This window comes from Toxoplasma gondii, chromosome Ia, assembly GCF_000006565.2.
Source record: "Toxoplasma gondii ME49 chromosome Ia, whole genome shotgun sequence".
In the NCBI taxonomy this organism is placed as follows: Eukaryota; Apicomplexa; class Conoidasida; order Eucoccidiorida; family Sarcocystidae; genus Toxoplasma; species Toxoplasma gondii.
Genome location: NC_031467.1, coordinates 1,040,434 through 1,060,366, shown reverse-complemented (window position 1 = coordinate 1,060,366; position 19,933 = coordinate 1,040,434). Strand labels below are relative to the sequence as shown.

At 53.1% G+C, this 19,933-nt stretch overlaps 3 protein-coding genes across 3 annotated transcripts; 2 read left to right on the top strand and 1 right to left on the bottom strand.

The window, feature by feature from the left end:
* Positions 1–19: 19 nt before the first annotated feature.
* TGME49_294670 (translation initiation factor 3 subunit) lies at positions 20–5,602 on the top strand. Its single transcript, XM_002370195.2, has 9 exons — positions 20–664; positions 1,685–1,833; positions 2,018–2,148; positions 2,273–2,363; positions 2,841–2,912; positions 3,384–3,442; positions 3,874–4,047; positions 4,749–4,860; positions 5,206–5,602. The coding sequence occupies exons 1-9, from the start codon at positions 655–657 to the stop codon at positions 5,239–5,241; spliced, it is 834 nt and encodes a 277-aa protein (XP_002370236.1). The 5' UTR covers positions 20–654; the 3' UTR covers positions 5,242–5,602.
* Positions 5,603–8,600: 2,998 nt separating this feature from the next.
* TGME49_294660 (hypothetical protein) lies at positions 8,601–9,512 on the bottom strand (the record flags this gene model as incomplete). Its single annotated transcript, XM_018782238.1, has 2 exons — positions 8,601–8,744; positions 9,117–9,512. The coding sequence occupies 2 exons, from the start codon at positions 9,510–9,512 to the stop codon at positions 8,601–8,603; spliced, it is 540 nt and encodes a 179-aa protein (XP_018638578.1).
* Positions 9,513–11,591: 2,079 nt separating this feature from the next.
* TGME49_294650 (hypothetical protein) lies at positions 11,592–19,759 on the top strand (the record flags this gene model as incomplete). Its single annotated transcript, XM_002370193.2, has 5 exons — positions 11,592–14,523; positions 15,133–16,059; positions 16,577–16,807; positions 17,966–18,563; positions 18,766–19,759. The coding sequence occupies 5 exons, from the start codon at positions 11,592–11,594 to the stop codon at positions 19,757–19,759; spliced, it is 5,682 nt and encodes a 1,893-aa protein (XP_002370234.2).
* Positions 19,760–19,933: the final 174 nt, after the last annotated feature.

Below are 19,933 nucleotides of genomic sequence, written 5' to 3'. Positions count from 1 at the left end.
CGCAAGAGAACTTGTTCGTCTTCAACTTTGCGCGCGCTGCGAAAAGATCCGCGAGAAGATCTGTCGCTGTCGGAAACCCCAAGCGGTCGGGGACTCGGGGGGGTGTCGTGCATGCGTTTGTCCGGCGAACCGAGGCCTCGCGTATATCCTCGCGCTTTTTCACCGCACACCCGGGAGAAAAGCGGGGAGAAGGCAAATTCTCTCTGAAGGAATGCCCTCACTCGCACGCTTCTCTGGCAACGGCAGACAAACGGAGACAGTGCAGAATCGCTTCGTGGCGGGCGGACTGATTTTCTGGCTTCCTTTCTGCTTCGAAAGCTCGCGCAAAAGAGCGACGCCTGCTGTGTGGGGGGCGCCTGGTGTGACGTCTGGGACCTTCTCGTCTGTTTCTGCCTAAGAAGAGAAGCATTTTCTTCTCCATATATCCGTCAGACATTTTCCTCTTCCTTCTCCGTTCTCCGCGGCCTCCTTCCACTGCGTCTTCATCCCTCTTACCGCGCGCCTCTCCCTGTCTCGCCGACCCTCAAGTTTCCTTCGCTGCTTCGTCCCTCTCTGGAAAAGGCAAAAAGCTGTTTGCGGCCGTCTTCTACGCAGGTGCCTTCTTCGTCGTCCACGGAAGCTGAATTCCCTCGCTTCTCTTCAATTGTCTTCAAAATGGCGGCAGGTGCGTCGTGCAGCTTCCTCGCCCAGCGCGTTTCTTCAACTGAAATAGACCTCATCATCTGTCCTGATGTTTCGTCGCTTCTCCCCCGCCGGCGGACGTTCAAATCCGATGCAGGCGGCGAGAAGAAGAAGAGAGAAGAGAGAGGAGGGCGGAGGGAGTTGTGTGTGCAGGAGGGAACGCTTCACACGAGGGTGAGGGAGAGTCGCCTGGAAAAAGGGCAACTCTCTTCTTCGTCCGTTGTCTTCGTCTCGTTTATCCGATCTCGCACGATGCAGGGCCGTCGTCTTGTCTCCTCTCTGATGAATGTTCTCGGAATTGTCGTGGACGCTGAGCTCTCCTACGCCCTGCACTTTGTCTCTGTCTGGCTTCCTTTCTCTTCGACTCCTGTCTCTTCTCGGTCTCTGGAAACTATCGTCTTCTGTCTCCTTCACTCTCCTTCGCCTCCCATATGCATTTCTCTTGGGGTCGCTTGTCCTCCTGGTTGCTTCCTCTCACCTCTTTCGGGTGGAGCGTCCACCTTCTTTGCGTTTCGCCGTCACCTCGCGCCTACTGTCGCAGTGTTCGGGCGTTTCTCTGTGTCTCCTCTCTGCTTCTCTCTGCTCTGGAATACTGTGATCCTTCTCTCCTCTGCCGTTTCTGGAGTCCTATTCACTCAGTCCGTTTTTTTCGCTGGCGCCCTCAAGGGTGTTTCTTCTCCGTGAACGACGCCTGTCTCGGCCTTCCTCACCAAAAATGCGCCTCTTCTCTCGCCTTTTTCTCTGTTTCCTCTCTCTTTCTTCTTTCTTCTCTCCTCTGTCCTCTCTTCCTTTTTTCTACTCTCCTCTCTTGTGTCTGCTCCTTCTCTCTCTTGCCTTTCTCTTTCTCTGTTTTCCCTCCCGTCTCCGCGGAAGAGTTTCCGTCGTCCGCGCTCCTGCCGCTGCCGGCCTGCGTTGTCGAGTGCGGCGGCTGTTGTGCAGGCGTTTTCAGGCGGCTCTCTCGCCTCGAATGGAAGCGCGTCCGCGGTTTTCTGCGTGTCTGCAGAACGCAAGTGGGCGGACTTCGAGCTCGACGACGACTACGAGCTCGGCGACTTGGTCAATACTGCGACCGGCTTCGAGACGAAGCCGGACGAAGAAGGCGTCAAGACCGTCACAACCTACACCCAGACTCTGCGCGGCGAAACTCTCAAGGTAAGACGAGGTGAATCAAAAGGAAACATGGCGAGGCGACAGCCGGAAGGACAGCGGGAGGAGAAGAAACAGAAGAGAGAGGAGAAGCCGACGCAGGAGCGGGGGGCGAGGGAGGAGTGGACGGCAGGCGCCAGGTCGGTCGCAATGCAGTGTTGAGAACCTGTGGATCTGGCGCGCTCTTCAGGTCACCAAGAGAATCAAAGTCATCCGCAAATGCCAGCGAATCAACAAGGATGTCTACGCGAGGAAGAACATTGTTCCCTTCGGCCTCGACGCAGCGGACGGGGACCCTTCCCTGAGCGCCACAACCGTCCGGTACGGCGAGTAGTCTGAAAAGAACAACGCGACAGCGTGCAAAGGACAGAAACGCGTCCGCAGAAAACGCGCGAAACAGAGAGCGACAATGGAGGCTTTTTGGAGCTTTTGCGTTTCCCCTCAGATCTCACGAAGAAATCATCATCGAGGTCCCGCGCAGCAGCAAGCAACGCAAGTTCAAGGAGGAAGAGGAAGAAGATGACTTCTACATGGGAGTAGGTCCTTTGCGTCCTGCAGTCTCCTCCCCTGCAGCGGCGCTTCCCCGTCATCGGATAGGCTGTCACTACGCTGAGATGGAAAAACCTTTTCTGGGCGAAACGCATATACTTATATTATTTGCATGTTTATGCATATATGCATATACATGCAAATGCATATACACATGCATATACATACATATATATATATAAAGAAGTACATGTATCTTTTATTTAGTTTATGGCGGACTTTTGGTTTTGGCGACCCGTCCGTCTGGCTCTGCACCTGTGTCGACTCAGAGCGACTGGTGCAGGTGCAAAGCTGGTAGTTGAGAACCGCAGAAAAGCAAATTAAAGTCTGGGAAAGCCGTCTTTTTCGTCTGCTGTTGGATCCGCGCGCGCGTCTCTTTCTCTCACCACTGTTTCCTCTGCTTTTCTCTGTTTGTCGCGCTCATTCGCTGCCCGCGTCTCTCCGTCGCCGCTCTCTGTTGCCAGGACCTGAATCCGTCGAAGACTTCCCGCGACTTGCGCCAAAAATTCCGTGCTCTCAGAGAAGACGACGAGGCGGTGAGAAACTGCCAAAATGACACTCACGGAAAATCCGAGGAAGCAAAGCGAACGCGGTGCTCCACAACAAACAAGAATTCATAAAGACTTCTCCCGCTCACTGACGCCGTCCATTTCATTCACATATATATATATATATATATATATGTATATATGTATACGTAACGGTATACGTGTATCTGTATACGTAGAGATATGTATGTATGTGTATATATATATATATATGTATATGTATATATATGTGTGTGTATATGTATTTGCGCGAGCATACGTGAATATAGAGAAGAACGAGTAGGTGAAGCAGATACAGAATTCGGTTCACCTTTCTGATGGTGATGTCTTGTCTACGAAAGAAAGGGGAGAGACAAGGAAGTGAGTGAATTCGTGGAGTTGGGAGCTCGTGTTTCTTCCGCTTCTGGAAGCTTTTTTCGGAAGTAGAGGACATTTCCATACGTCTTTTCGGTGCATCAGGGCGCGGCTGGCGGCGACGGCGATGAGGAGACAGGCTTGCGTTCGGCCGGTGCTGGCAAGTACGTCTGTTTTTGCGTTTGTCCTTTTCTTCCCTCTTTCACTACGTCTTTGTATGCGTGTCTCTCCTTACCATTGTGCTTCTCAGTATTTCCCTTTCCTTTTCTACGTTTGTTTCTCTTTAGCAGTCTCTCTCTGTGTCTGTCTCGCATTGCCGCTCTTCGTTGTTCTCGTCTGTGTTCTCCCTTTCCGAGGCTCCATCTCTGTGTCTTCGTGCGTGTGTGTGTCATTTTCTTTCTTTGATCCTCTCTCCTTGGCTCTCTCGGTTTCTCTCTCTCTTTTGTTTGTCTTCATTCGCGGGGGCTCACCCGTAGCACTCGCTTGGTCTCCCCGTTGTTCCTTGTCCTCAGCGCGATGTTCGCTGCGGCCGTCGTTCCTCCTGTTTTCTCCATCTTTACTTTCGGGGTGTTCATGCATGCGGTCTCGGCTGTAGGTACATCCCGCGCGCGCGGCGGGAGGGAGAGACCTTGAAGGACGTGGAAAACAGACGCCGCGAAGAGTGCACCATCCGAGTCACGAACTTGAGCGAAGACGTCAAGGACGAAGACCTCACAGAGTTGTTTGGAAAGATCGGCAAAATCGATCGCATCTACCTCGCGAAACACAAGTGCGTGTCTACTTGGTCTGGATGCATGCGAAGACGTCTTGCAACTCCTGACAGCCCACCAGCTCTGAGTTCCCGTTTTTTTACTCTTTAAAGTCCTTCAGCTTCTTAAAAAGGACCTCGGCATCCTTTTCATCCCTACAGTTCAGACGTTTCACTTTTCAAAGCAGAGAACGTTGAGCGTCCCTGGTCGAGTGCATGCAGTTGCGAGTAGCTTCACACATTTTCTGGGAGTATCCTTTCGCATGAGAGTGAACTGTAGGTAGAGAGGAGACAAGTACGGAGACGCGTATCCGTTTCAACTGGAAAGGAGGGAGGGGACGTTGGGGGAAGGGTGGACGCTTGGGTTTGTGCAGTTCGGAGTTTGCGTTGTTTCCTCTTGAGGTCAAGTGTCAGAGTTTCTTCCGCGAAAGAAGAAAGAGAGAACAGGCTTCTCTACCCACGCCGACGTTCTGCAGCTGGTCTTTAAAATCGCGAGAGCGTTTCCTTGCACAGCCATCAATTCAAATAGCGATGTGGAAGTACAATAAATCGAGGCGGAAACAGGTGGAGAAAGTCGTTCCGGAGGAGAGGAATAGTGAAGCGTACGGAGATGCAAATGAATACGCAGAGGAACATTCCTTGGACAGGGTGCTGCGTGCATGCGGGGGTCGCTCCAGGACGAATGACGTCGAGTGTCTGTACGCTGGGCGCGTCTTTTTCAGGGAGAAGAAGTGCAGCAAAGGCTTTGCGTTTATCACCTACCAGCGAAGAGAAGACGCGGTGCGGGCAATTCGACAACTCAACCGTCACGGCTACGACAACTTGCTCCTCAACGTAAGCCCCGAGAAAGTTGCAACACTACGGAAAAATGAGTTTTCTTCGCAACCGTTCTGTCGTCCGAGTGACAGTGCAGTCTGTCACCCTTGATAAAAGGAACCGAGGAAATGCATGCGCGATGTATTTCCTTTCAATAGTCGTCCATATCCATGCGTACAGGTTCCGCCTGCACCCGGCATATATTTACAGAAGTGTAATATATATGTATATACATACGGGTGTAGATATGGATATAGGCGTGTATCGCTGTCTGTATGTAATGTATGTGAGGTAAAACCTTTGTGTCAGAGAGGTTTTCGAGGAGAATTAGTTTTCGTTTTTCCTGTCTTTTTGATTGCGCAGGTCGAGTGGGCCAAGCCGTCGAACAGGGACCGATAGAGGCAAGAGGTTCCTGTGCATGCGCGCTGCTGAGGAAACGGCGAGAGTGGCCTGGCGACGGCGTCTCGCGCTTCGCTTTTTTCGAGACTCACTCTGGCATGAACAGGAGAAGGAAGCGAGAACTGGAGTTCTCAAAGCGCTTTCGCGCTCGATCTGCCTCTGTCTCTCGAAACACCGAGTGCGACGAGGTGTGGGGTGTCTGTACAGCCGAGAAACTTCCTTTGGAGTGTCGAAGACTGCCACGCGGTTTCTGTCTCAAAATCGTTACTTTCTCTCTGTGCATTGAACTCATGGCTCTCGTGTAGAGACACCCGGTGCGTACGACCTGCGCGATCTACATAGTCAAGTTCTGTTTTCGAAGGAAGTCGACGAGAGGCAAGCTCGCATGCAGCTGCGCTCGATTTTTGTGGAGGCGATGCAGCGCAGAAAGTATCTCTCTCGGTGCTGGCGCCTGCACGAGGCGCAAATCGAAAAAAAACGGCGTTTCCTCAGAGACACCTCCCCTGTCACATGCAGGGATTAGCGTACGGAACCGTTCACTTGGGAGAACTCAAAGGTCGCCCCGCGAGCTCGCGGTTCCATTTTAGACAGAACGGAGGAGCCGCGAACAGAGGCCGAGACTTCGGTGGCCTGTGTGACTTGAGTTGCTGGGACGATCTGAGGTGTAGGTACAGTGCGAATCAACGGATCCACGAATGGACACAGGATCTGTGGGGCCTCCACGCCTCTGGAGTCATAAACAAACAAACACATATATCCTTTGCTCTGGAAGAGTGGCGGTATACTGCGGAATATGTCTGTGTCTGTGTGTGCGTTCACATATATATATATATATATATATATATATAAATTCATGAATACGTGTGTAGTGAATTAGCTTAGAATAATGTATATATATCGCAGAAGACATCTGGAAAATGTTTTAGAGCTTTCGATGTCTCGCTTCTGTTTACGTGAAAAAGATCTCTGAACGCAGAGGTACGTGACATGGTTTCATTTTCTTTCGCCTCTGGAAGACAGCCGTCAAGCGCTCCCAAAAGGTTGCGGATATGCGTGACAGCGCAATAGAAAGGAGTTTCACGGAAAAGCCTACTCCAAGCAAAAAAAGAGCTCCACGGAAAAAGGAGCCTCCGCGTATACGTGTAGACTAAAAGTTGCAGAGCACAGAACAGGTGTCGCGTTGGACTGCACGAGATCGCTCGGAAAAGTGGACTTCTTGGGGGCCTTAAAGCCTGCAAGGTGTACTTCGGGACAGTTGCTTCAAATAGGCGAAAGTGAAATGCGGGGGGATGGAGGTTAATCCGAAAGAGGCAGACACTGGAGAAAAAGGTGCGTGGTCCGTAGAATAACTAGGACGCAAATACGCGTACAGTCGAAGATCGAGCGACAGAGCTACTTTCAGCGCAGGTCTGTGTTTAGACGGTCGACCGATGGCTCCTCCATAAGACGCAAGCTTTTTATATCTGTCAACACAAATCGACAGTTCCTCAATCGCGGTGTATCGCCTCACCCTTCGCATACACACGCACTAAGCGTACTTCTTTTCCTCACGAAAGTCTTGAGCTGCAAGCCCACTATAGGGACGTGCTCCATCTCCCTGTCTGCATGCATAAAAATGTATAAATGGTACGAGTATACCCGTGTATGACTGCCTGTATGTATGGTCGTCTAGGCTGTGCGAAAAAGAGGAGTATCTTAATGTTTCTCTGACCCCGACTATCTGCATGTGAAGTTGCTTGGGGTAAGTGAAAACCGCACAAGCTCAGCAAAGAGTCATGTGTATCTCAGAGCAGCGGAATCACGGAGGCCTGTTGTCTAAGAAGCCTCGTTCGTGTGGTAGCTCTTCGAGGGGCACCTGAGGCCTTATTCCGAGTCCTGGGCACTCTGCTGTCGCTGTTTACGTGAAACGCGGATAAAAGAGGGCGCTCTTCGGTCCAGCGCCAGCCTTTCCGTTTTCCGTTTCCGTTCTAGGGTGTACGTACACCGTGGAGCTGCTGTGCCATCGTTGGGCCTGGGGGGCGATGTGTGTGCGCAAAGGCGGAATTTCTGGCAGAAGCACGTAGAAGCGTCTCCCGCATGCATGCGCTTCTTCGGAAACGCTTCGTCCGCTGCTGAGGACGCAAACCGTGGATTTCCTCTTACCCTTCGCTCCTAAGTTCCCGCAAAGTCGCGCGTGACCTCTGGACAGAAGACGGGGGTCATTTCTGCTTCCCAGTCTGTGAGGAACGCCTCTATATCGCAGCCCAGGAGCGACTCGCATGCGCAGTTCGACGTTCAACGCGACAGTTCGTCGCCGAAAATCCACGGTGTCCCGAAGCATTTCCTCACGCGGTTTGCGGTGTACGTACACCTCGACTCGGGGGCTTTCCCAGATTTTAAAAAGGCTGCAGCGCTCGCACGCTGCCCTGCGTGGACGGTGTTGTGGCCAGAGCGGCGCTCTCCGTCTCCCTCTCAGAGGCAATCCCGGCATCGCCTGCACACCGTCTTCGACCTAACTCGCTATTTTCTCCTGTCAAACGGCCTCCGGCGCTCCTCGTCGCGCCGACAACGGCGGGGCCTTGCGGCTTCCGCATGGAGCTGCGGTTTCGGGTGGACGTACACTCCGCCGCAGCGCTTGTCGGGGAGAGACGATACTCGGCAGGGCGACTCCGTGGTTGCCCGGAAGAGACACCGCTTCCGCGATTTGCGTTTTAACTGACATGCTGCTCTCGAAAGCAGTTCTGCTCCCCAAAATGTTGTAGGGACGAGCTTTGTGCTTCTGAGACACAAAAGCGAGGGCGCGAAACTTTCTTTCGTCAAAGAGGCCTGCGCGGAAGCGGCAGGCAAACTGAGGACAACTGCACGGAAGGCAGCGAGCGTGGAGGCACAGCAGTCGATGCTCTGCTTCAATTTCCACGGTACAGACAGTCTGTGAATGCTGTACGCTGAGGGGTGAAGGAAGGGAGAATGGGAGCAGAAAACAGTTAGCCTGCTCAAAAGGATGCGCCCCACTCTGCAGGAAAGAGTCCGCATTCCAAGTTTTTTTCGAATTTGTTGAATTCGTTTCCCACGCACCCCAACAGCATCGGATTTCTTCTCTCCTCGAAAGACTGCTCCTAGCCGCCAGCCTTAAAGCCGCAGCCGAATTCGCGTTGCGTCACTTAGGACGCTAAAGCTCTCTGGGTGTTTGCGGGAAATTCGGTTTTCTCCTCGCACTCGGCTGCGGATCTTCGTGTGTATGTACAGTTCGTGTGATGCGGTGAAACGGCGAGCGGAATGCTAGCAGCCCGCTCCTGAATGTCGAACGCGCGCCTTGTGGACGGAGGATTTTTAGCTTGAACTGAAAAGTCGAGTAGGTGCGAACCGAGGAGGACGTCCTCTCAGTCCGCTCCGGGTCTCCTCTCCAGAGTCCCCGGGTGACGCAGGGGAGAGGAGAGAGAGCGAGGAAGGACAGCGAGGACGGGAGGCTGAAAAGTACCTTTTGTGTTGGGCGGAAAAGCAGCACAAGAGGTGCAGAGGAAGCACTGCAGATGAGCAAGAGAAACGGAGGGCAGAACGGAGCAGAGAACAGCAAGGAAAAACCAAGATGGAAGAATCGAGAGTAGGCCGAACTGCCTGTCGGATCTCGCCAGGTTCCTTGTCTCAAAGTACTCTCTCTTTCCTGACGTTCCTCCAGTCTCAAAGGCAAACAACTCAGCAATTCTCTCTGTGTCTCTCTGCCTCGCCCTCCCTTCCTTCTTGTAAGCGCCACTGCGGCTTTCGCCGCCTTCCTCTCTCTGAAACTCTCTTCTCTGTCGGTCGCGCTCCTGTTCATCATTTCTTGCGTAGCATCTCTCTGACTGTGTCTCCTTCCTCTTTTTCTCTTGCTGTGCTTCGCCAGCGCCAAGAGGCCTCACCACAGGCAGCTGTCTGTCGTCTGAAGGAAGGCCCCGAAGCAAGAAGAGACACAGAGAGAGAGGGCGCAGAAAGGGAAACGCTGCATGCAGAGAGAGCGGATCTTCTCCCTCGGACGGACGGGCGGTACCCCGCAGGTTCAAAAAGTCCCTTCGACAAGCGCCTGCAGAGCTGCGACCGCCAGAGCCTAGAAAGTGAGAAAGCGAAAAAGAGCGTAGAGTAGTAACTCTATTTTCGACAGCAGACGCACGAGACACCGAAGAAAGAGTTTCCTGAAAAGAAGCGAAGGAAATGACACAGCGCGAAAACGCAAAGCCGAGATCCAAACAACCAAAAAATCTAAACGGAGGCAACGCTGGCACCACAGGACAGTTCAGGATGGAAACGCATCCTCGCATGTAAATAACCATTTGCTGACATATATATATATATATATATATATATACACGGTCGGACTAGGTCTCGTGAAACTCTGACTTCCTAGAAGTGTAGGCATAAATTTATGCAGATATATCCATAGAAATAGAAGAAAACATACAAATATATAAACAGATTGTGATGTGGATGCGATCCACCCTTGAGCACACATCTGGGGATCTCTGAGTCGCAGAACGCGAACTGTGTCTCGGATGGGAAAGGAGTAAGCGGAAAGTCAGCGAGAGTGGGGGAGACGGAAAGCAAACGCTGAGGAAGACCGATTCTGGACAGTGCAAAAGAATCAGGGAGTTGAAGAAAGGATGAACTTCCGTTATCGACCGACTTGCCGCTGCGCACACCCCACACGAAAGAAACTCTCTCCACAGACGCTGGCTCTGCGGTGTACGTACGCCCGGGCGTAGCGCGAAAAGCGGGGATTTCGACTTTCAAACGAGTGACCATCCTCTCTCCACCCTAACTGATAGGCTGCCCGCGAAAGGCCCGTTTTGTTTTTTGTTTTAGACTGACAAGTCACAGACTTGATTTTTCCTCTGTACCCCACCTCAACATGCGCGGTCACATCTCCCGAAAATGCACAGAAGAGGCGAGTCTGAGTAGAGTGCGGCAGAGGACCATCTGTAGATAAATACAGACTTGTATATAGATAGATATAGGTATATTTTTATTGAGATATTTATATATATGCAAATATATATCTATATATATAGATATAGATATATACGTTTAGGAACATGTGTATGTCTATACATTAAAACAAGCTGGCTGTTCTTACAACCTGGCAGTCCTAGGAAACAGCCATTCGAAGTTTGTTTTTTGAAAAGACTGGTGCATTTGAAGTTCAGAAGAGGCAAATGGGTCCCAGTGGAGCATCTTCCTCTCGAGGGTTTCTCCAAGGAATCACCTCGCGTCACATTCCGTCGTCTTTTCTCTGGAGTGCTTCTACCTTTTCTGCGGCTTCTGTTTCTCCTCTATCGACGTCTGCTGCATCGTTCTGCCTTCTCTGCACCTGCGAGAACGCGACAGTCATTATTTGAAGAGCAGCTTTCGTCGAGATAACACAGCGACTCAGGCGCCCAACAGACTGACGCGCTGTCCATTACCCCGCGTAACAGAGCAGGCGTAAACCGCGCCAGGTTGACGTGGTGCTCACGTCGTGAAGACCTGAAGTCTCTCGCTTCTCGTCCTTTCTTCTCTGCAAGTTCACCTGCTTGCCTCTTGCGTTCTTGACTTTCTCTTCTTTTCATTCTCGCCCTCTTTGTCTTTCCCCCCTCCTCTCTCGCGCCTGCTTTCCTCCTCTCTCTCCACCTCCTGTGCTCTTCCTCTCTCTGCTGCACTCTCGCGCAGACCTCGTTGTGGCTCTGTGGGAGAAGCTGCGAACGGCGCCAGACCGCAGCGAGGCAGGCGACGAAGAGCTGCTGGCGTCTTTGCTTCCATCCTTCGAGGCGAAGGAGAGGGAAACCCGGGAAGACGAGGAAGGAGACAGACCGCTCGACGACAGGTCGCCGGCGCTCGAGAAGCGAAGCGGAGAGAACGCATGTTGCTCTCTCTCGAGGCACAAGCAAAGCCAACCTCAACTGGTCTGCGGTGTCTCTGCGGGTCTCTCGGGCGCCTCCCCACAGGCGTCTGCGTTCGCCGGCTCTCCGTATTTTTCCCCAGCACAGTCGGAACGCAGTCCTGGACAACCTCCGCAACAGAACAGTGACTGCGGAGACGACGTTCAGGCGCAGACACAGGACGCAACAAACAGAGGAAGCGCGAGAGAAGAAACTCGAACTCCGAAGAAACTCGACTCGGAGCGAGAGCAGCCGACAGAAGCGGACATACGCGGTGATGCTCCGTCCTTCCCTCCTCGAGACTCTTCTTCTCGACACTCGCTGCGTTTCCTCCGTCTCCGAAAGGGAGAAGAGAAACGCGACGGAGCAGAAAGCGACGGAGAAGAAAGCGACGGAGAAGAAAGCGACGGAGAAGAAAGTGAAAGGGGAAAAGCAAAGAAAAGGGAAGAACAGGTTGGAAAAGAAGACAGGAGAGAAGGAGGCTGCATGAGTTCAAAGAGAACATCATTGCTAAGTGGAAACACCCGAGAGGAGGGAGGCGTCGGCGAGAGTGCGGGAGGAGAGAAAAACGACCAACCGTTTGCAGATAGAAGTTCTCCCGGTTCCTCGTTTTCTTCGTTTTCTTCGCCGCGAAGAAGACCTCCCCACTCTCCTCGAGAGGCAAGCGCAGCTGCGCATGTGTGTCAGGGAAAACCCCGGGGGAGCGAAAGTCCGCAAGCCTCGCAGATTCAAAGTGATCTCAGGCTCTGTCTGTCGGCCAGCGACGAACGCCACAGGTTCTCTCTGTGGGAGCGAACCGGCGAGGAACGCCGGACGAAGCAGAGAGAAAACGGAAGCGGCAGGAGACGCGAGAGCAAGGACCGAGAAGAGCAGAAAGAAGAAGGACTCGAAAAAAGCGAGAAAGCAGGCAACACCGAAGAGAAGAGAGAAGTTGAGACCGCAGGCGACAATGGGTCTCGCAGTCGATTCGAGAAGAAGAACGAGAAACTTGGAGGGGGAGGATCCTCTGACTCTGGAAGAGAGGAGAAATTGCCTTCCACCACAGACGGAGATCCACTGTCTCCTTCTTCAGCATCGACGAGTCCTTGGCACTTCCCTTTGGGGTCGGAACCGCCATCTTTACGCATCTTTTCAAACGAGGAGGAGACAAAAAACGAAACGCATGGCGCGGCAGCCTCCGGGATCCCGCGGCACAGACATGCATCTCGCACGCTGGGGACTGGCGCAGAGGACGAGGACGCACTCGAAGTTCTTCGTCTCGCCTCTCCGGCTCCTGTCGCCGGTCTCCTGCCGCCGACCATGCCTCTTTCTCAGCAGGCCCATTCGTTCGATCTAGGCCGATTTGCAAGCGCAGTCGAGTCCGAGGCCTTCGCGACGGCCAAGCAACTCAGCCTGGTCTCCGTCGTTGCGTCGGAAGGAAAAGGCGAAGAAGAACAGGCAAAGGAAGAAGACGAGAAGGCGGAGAAAAAAGGCGAGAAGATAGAGGAAGAAGGCGAGAAGATAGAGGAAGAAGGCGAGAAGATAGAGGAAGAAGGCGAGCAGATAGAGGAAGAAGGCGAGCAGATAGAGGAAGAAGGCGAGCAGATAGAGGAAGAAGGCGAGAAGATAGAGGAAGAAGGCGAGAAGATAGAGGAAGAAGGCGAGCAGATAGAGGAAGAAGGCGAGCAGATAGAGGAAGAAGGCGAGAAGATAGAGGAAGAAGGCGAGCAGATAGAGGAAGAAGGCGAGCAGATAGAGGAAGAAGGCGAGAAGATAGAGGAAGAAGGCGAGCAGATAGAGGAAGAAGGCGAGAAGATAGAGGAAGAAGGCGAGCAGATAGAGGAAGAAGGCGAGCAGATAGAGGAAGAAGGCGAGCAGATAGAGGAAGAAGGCGAGCAGATAGAGGAAGAAGGCGAGCAGATAGAGGAAGAAGGCGAGCAGATAGAGGAAGAAGGCGAGCAGATAGAGGAAGAAGGCGAGAAGATAGAGGAAGAAGGCGAGCAGATAGAGGAAGAAGGCGAGCAGATAGAGGAAGAAGGCGAGCAGATAGAGGAAGAAGGCGAGCAGATAGAGGAAGAAGGCGAGCAGATAGAGGAAGAAGGCGAGCAGATAGAGGAAGAAGGCGAGCAGATAGAGGAAGAAGGCGAGAAGATAGAGGAAGAAGGCGAGAAGATAGAGGAAGAAGGCGAGCAGATAGAGGAAGAAGGCGAGCAGATAGAGGAAGAAGGCGAGCAGATAGAGGAAGAAGGCGAGCAGATAGAGGAAGAAGGCGAGAAGATAGAGGAAGAAGGCGAGCAGATAGAGGAAGAAGGCGAGCAGATAGAGGAAGAAGGCGAGCAGATAGAGGAAGAAGGCGAGCAGATAGAGGAAGAAGGCGAGCAGATAGAGGAAGAAGGCGAGCAGATAGAGGAAGAAGGCGAGCAGATAGAGGAAGAAGGCGAGAAGATAGAGGAAGAAGGCGAGAAGATAGAGGAAAAAGGCGAGCAGATAGAGGAAGAAGGCGAGCAGATAGAGGAAGAAGGCGAGAAGATAGAGGAAGAAGGCGAGCAGATAGAGGAAGAAGGCGAGCAGATAGAGGAAGAAGGCGAGAAGATAGAGGAAGAAGGCGAGCAGATAGAGGAAGAAGGCGAGAAGATAGAGGAAAAAGGCGAGAAGATGGAGGAAGAAGACGAACAAGTGAAGGAAAGAGAGGAGACAGTGAAGAAAGAAGACAAAGGGAGAGTATTTATCGAAGAAGAAGGGAGAGACTTGGGAGAGTCGAACTGGAACAGGGTCGCATCTTTCGTCTGCGTGAAGCAAAGTCCCTTCATTCATTCCTCGCATGGCACTGGTGACTCTCGTGAACAGATTCTCGCGACAGACGCTTGTCGAGAGAAACAGGGAGACGGAGACGCTAGACCCGATGCCTCGACTCCTTCTTCTCCCTTCTCGCCGTCTGCCTGTGAGCCTCTTGTGCCTCTCTCGCCGCCCTCCTCACGCGTTCTCCAGGAGACGCTTCCGCCTGACTCCTCTTCTGTCTCCTCTCCCGTCGCCTCACTTCCTCTTGCTTCCGCGCGGCTCTGTCGCAGCCACTGCGCCCGGCGCGCCTCCACAGTCAGCAGATGGAACACAGAGCGAGGACCGTGCGGTAGACATGCGCTGCATGCATCGAGGCAGAAGAGCGGAACTTGGAGGAAAAAAAGGACGTGGACTTCTGGGGGAGCCCGCTGGCAAGAAGCGTTCAAAAGGGAGACGAGGAGCGCGACAGCGAGACGCCTCCGTGTCTTGGAGAAAGGAGAAGCAGCAGTCCCCGATTCGTTCTTCAACGAGATTCCCCGGACCTCTGCAGACACTCTTAAACGGAGAGGAGACGTCAGCGACGACAGAGACATCGACGAAGACAGGAAGAGTACAGGAAACAGAGAAAAAAACCGAGAAATGCGAGAAGACGAAGCACAAGGTGGGTAGAGCACAGAGCTCGAGAAGACAACGTAGAAGAGAGAAGAGGAATGGAAGAGCGAGAAGAAAGAGAAGCGAGAGAAGGAGGAATGTTCGAAACGCTTCCCGGGGCTCTGTCGACGAGACCTGATGGAGAAATGTCAAATGAATGTGCTCTGGGAGTTCAAGAAGACAAAAAGGTGTATCCGGATGGAAACAAGACAAACGAGACCTTGAGTGAAACGCATTTACCTCACGGGTCAAAGTCTTCTTGTACCTTTTTTCGCCGCGTCTCTTCTGTCTCTTTCTGCAGCTCCTATGGCCCTCGTCGCTTCTCTCACTTTTCTCACTTCCCGGCGAGACAGAGAGAAACCGGAATCGCCGTCAACTGAAAGTCCGGAAGTTTGCCTTCCCTCACTGAGCTTGTCTATCATCGAAGCTTCTCCTTGTCTTCTCCCCTCTCCGCTGGATGCGGCTGCTCCTCAGCTGCCTCCTTCTCTCCCTTCTCCGTCTTCGCGTTCCTGTCCTCTCTCTTCTCTCCCTCTCGTCTCTTCTTCTCCTCCTCAGGATCCTGTGCGTAGCCTCTCGGCTGAGCGTTGCCGCAGTTCTCCGCGTTCGCTGCTTCCTTCAGAAGAGAGAAGAGGCGCGAGAAGCGCTGGATGGCCTCTGGAAGCTCACTGCGTCCCTGCGGTGTCTGTCGAAGGCAGCGACGGCGAAAATGCGACAGAGGCTGTACACCTGGAAGGCTCTGCCTTCTCCACGAGAGCGAAGCCAGGGAGGATCGAGACGCAAACGAAGAGAGGAGGGGAACAGCACCACGAGGGGGAGACGCTGAAGGAGACTCTGGAAAATGAGGACTCACGCTGCATGGAAAACGCGCTCTCCTCTACAGGGGAAGACGAAAAGCGAGGCGCAAGAAAGCAGAGACAGAAGGCTGCTTCCCCTCCCCTCACACAAGCATCTTCCTCCACGGCAAGCAAGAATCCAACAGAAAGAGATCAAGAGAGGAAAGAAGCAGAAGGGTGCTCAATCTGTCTCCGTTCACACACAGAGGGTCGTGCCTCCTCCCCAAACGCTCGGCCTCGTCCCTTTAGAAGAGAGGATCTTGGACAACAGAAAGAAGTACGAGACTGCCCAGAGAAAGAGAGGAACAGGACGCCAGGAAGTCACGACGAAGAAGACAGACTACACTCCACGCAGAAGACGGGAGAGGAGACGGAGCACAGCGGCGACAGGACGGCTTCGGAGAAGAAAGCGAAGAGGCAAAGCCGAGAGGAACAGTGGCCGCAGGAATCCCCGCGACACCACTCATGCCTTCAGAAGGCAAGAGAGTGCCAAGGATACAAAGCAATAAACGGTGGAGAAGGAGGAGAAGAAGCCGCGCGAGGAAGACAGAGAAGAAGAGGAAGAGAAGGCGAGGCAACGCGAGCAAGCTACAGAGTTGAAGTGTCTCCTTTTTTTCGACATGCATCTGCTCGTGCTCTCCGCGACGACCCTCGAGGAAGAAGGGAGAAAAGGTGGAGGAAGAAGGTGGATCTTTACAAGCATGCACTCGCAAGTCAGTCACCAACGTAGAACAACACAAAAAAGGAAAGAACCAGACGAAGGAAGCCGACATCGGCACAAAAGTTTGGGTGTATGTGTCCGAGACAACATTCAAAAGATCTCTACCACAGACCAATACAGACCTCTATAGAGATGCATATACACACCCATATATATATATATATATATATGTATATGTATATATATATATATGTATATATATATATATGTATATATATATATATATATATGTATATACAGATGCGTTTAAATTCACACTGATTTTAATGTATCTGTAGCTGTTCAGACGTGTAGCTTATAGGTACATAGATCCACGTGAATCCATGCATGCATTCAAGCCTTTCTGAAGTAGTTTTTTGTCTCTGTCTGTGTCTAAATTTTCCAAAGATAAATATATATATATATATATATATACGTATTTATGTAAATGTCTGTGTGTACGTTGCCTCTGTGAGTTTCAGTTCGTTTTGCGGATTTCAGAACTCCGTTTCCTCTTCTGTGTGCCGCAGGTCCTTGTTGCGCTTCGCGAAGCCCCTCTGCGGTGTACGTACACCCGCCGGCGTCGGCGAGGTTGTGGGCAGAGTCCGACGCGACTGAAGGAGATTCGCGTTCTTCTCACTTTTCATCTTCGAGATTTCCCGCTGTTTCTTCAGCTTCTCCTCTGCCGCCGGTCTTCAAAAGGCTGTCAGAGTTTCACCTTCCGCGATCCATTCGCTTGGCAGAGGCGCGTCTCCTGCGTGGTAGGTTTTCTCCGTGGTTTTCCGCGCGTTCGCTGCGCGGTTTCTTCTCTCCGCGACTCGCTGCGAAGAGCGAAACCGTTCTTGTCACGGAAAGAAAACGAGAGAGCAACGGGCTTCGTCTTTCGCGCAGAGTCTGAAAGGCGGCGGAGAACCTGCATTCACATGGAAGAGACTTTTTAGAGTATCTCCGAAGCAGAAGCCTTTCGAAGCGTTGCGTTCGAGTCTCTGCACCAAGAGAACTCAACCGTGATGTGTGTGTGTTGTGCGACGCGCGGAGGCTTCGAAACGCATTTGCATGCACATTTTGAATGCGCAATTTATTCAAAGCAAAGAAACAGAGTCGTCGTCGACGCTGCTGAAGCTCGCAAGGGCACTGTGTGCATGTACGCGTTCTAGCAATGGAGAGGGCATGCCCACGGGAGGGCCGCTTTGTAATCGCCTCAATGTCACGAGATCCTGAACACCAGCGCTTGCGATTAGAGGCCGCGAAGGCTGCGGCGCATGCGGAAGGTCTGCATAAGGCACTGGAGAGACGGACGAGAAGAAAAGCGGCACTCAGCTCCACTCGAGTGAAACGAAGAGAGAATAAGAGACTGCGGGAACAAGAGGACGGGAGAGAGAAATAAAGACGGAGCCACTGAGCCACTGGGAGACTGAACAGAAGATAGGGAGAGCGAGAGAGCAAGCGAGAGAGAAAGAGGAAGAGAAAGAGGAAGAGAAAGGGGAGACAGAAAGGAAATAGACGGAGCGGAAGCCGCAACAAGTGTGTCTGAGCGTCCCCCAATACTCCCAGTACAAACTGCGACAACATGAAGGGCGCCGAATGCTTGAGGGGATCAGTTAAATACGTCGGAGTGTCTATACAGACGAGAGGTGCTCGTGTGGGGAGACGCGAGAAAACCTGTGCAAGAGTCGGCACTAAGGAAGTTTGCCTTCCACTTTGACTTTTGCAGAACGGCCAAGGAGACAGAGGCTGATTCGGGATGGAGTGAGAAGCGTTCAGGTTCTTTCTTCTGGACAGCATGTGTATAGATGTCATTTTCCAATCCATCCGAGAAGCCAGGTTCGCACTCAGCGCATTTCGACGCGTTCTTGTCTATGTTCTTTGCGTTTCTCCTCTTTCTCTTGGCTCCGACTTTTCGTGCGTTTTTTTCTCAGGACAGAGTTCAGATGCGCTCGAGGACGCCCTTCGCTGCGTTGTCGAAGTCAGGCGCTTCCTCGAGGATTCGCTTCCCAGGAGGCTCTCCAGCTCTGCTCTGTCGCAGCGAACTATGTGTCTCCCTCGCTCTGTTTCTTCCTACTGGAAAATCCAGACCGACATCTGCGGAGACGCCTTGCGACATCGCCGTCGCTCATCTCGCCACCCTTCTTCTCTCCATGCTTCTTCTCTCCGAGCTTCTTCTCTCCGAGCTTCTTCTCCGCGCAGTCCTTCGTCTTCTGTGGCGTCGGGTGTCTGCTCCTGTTCCCCGGCTTCGAGTGCAGGCGACAGAGAAGGCAAGGCCTCGCAGCTGTCTTGTCTCAAACTTCCGCCAGTTTTCCTGTCCACGCAGGGCGAAGCTTCCGCGAGGGAGATATCTCTGAAACGAGAGGCGCGGAGCGCAGCGAGTTCGCCCTCGAACTCGTGGAAGAAACTCACATTCGCGGCGACCGAGACACCTGCATGCACCGAGCGAAGCGCCGAGACAGGTGTGGGTCCTCAGCGCGCGGGAGTCGCGGTAGAGAAGGACACAGCCAGAGGACAAGAGGCGGACAGAAAGTAGGGAAGCGCGGAAGCCGACCGCAAGCGAACGCCAAAAGAGAGAGAGAGAGAAACGAGCATGAGTACGGGAGGTCGGCGTGTATTCTGTTGCTCCTCTTTTCTGTCGCGTTCTACACTCCTGAGGCCTGGCTGGAGAGAGAAACTTGTCGGAAAGAGCGGTGCCTCTGCCTCTGCGGTGTTCTGCGTTTTCAGTGTTCAGGAGCAAGACGCGCTGCGACGCCTCCTCCGGTCGCTCTGAGAAGAGCGAAGTCTCTGGTCGATGTTCCTCCTCTGCGTCTCAGGATCCCTTGGAGGACAGCTCCGCATCTCGGCGAGGAAGCGAGAAGGCTCTCTCTCTCTGTCACCCTTCATCGGCGCATGAAACGGCAGCGCTTCGTGGAAGAAGCCGCTTCTGCGCTTGCGCCTCTCTCTCGCTGCTTCCTCGGAGACTCCGGAGACAGGAACGAGTCCCCGAGCGCGAGGCAGAGGAGGAGGCGAGACGAAGTGGACGGGAAGAAGAGACCACAGGCAGGGGAGTTGAGGAGAGCGAAGAGGTTTCGGAGGAGGCAGACAGGGCTGGAGGCGGACGCCATCAGGCCCAGAGCCGCAGAGAAGCTGGAAAAAGCATCGAAGCCGCCTCGTGTACGTGTATTCACAGATGCCGCGGTTCCGCCGAACCGGAGCGCGGTGACCGACAAGTTGAACGAAACACAGAAGGCGAGGAGAAGGCAGAAAGCCGCGCCGAGGGTGCCCCTGAAAAGGAAGGGGAGCGCTCTCAGGCCGTCTGCACCTGTCAGGAGCTCCAGAAGCGAGAGAAGACAGAGAAGAAAGAGAAGACAGAAAACAGAGAGAAGAAAGCAGGTGAAGGGGGGCGAGAGGAGACTGAGAGAGGTCGCGAGGAATTGAGGCGAGTCGAGGAGACCGAGGAGGTGCATCTTTCTTCTTCGATAGCATGCACCGCAGAGCGAAGCTCGCGTGTCGTTGTGGGCCGCGCGGAGTGGCGAGCTACAGACGGAGGCGCAGAGGTCGCGACGCTGCGGGAGAGCGTCTGCGGTCGCTCTTGGAAGAAACAGCGAGAGCGAGAAAGAGAGACAAGGGAGAAGAAGAGATCTGTCTGTCTTCGACGAACTGGGGAGCAGCGTCACAAACGCGACGTCGTTCCTCCTTGTCGGAAGCGAAGTGCTCAGGAGGTGCAGAAAATCACAGAGAGGTGAGACACAAATTCCCTATTTGGCGAGGCAAACACCGCGGAGTTCGCCGTACTGGCGGGGAAACGCGAGTTTCGACTTGGGTTCCTTTCTACTCGACAACAGTGCAACAACGCGTTCAAGTTTTCCGGGAACATTTCGTGGAAAGAGAGGGGGTGAAGGGATGTTGGCGACGAGAAA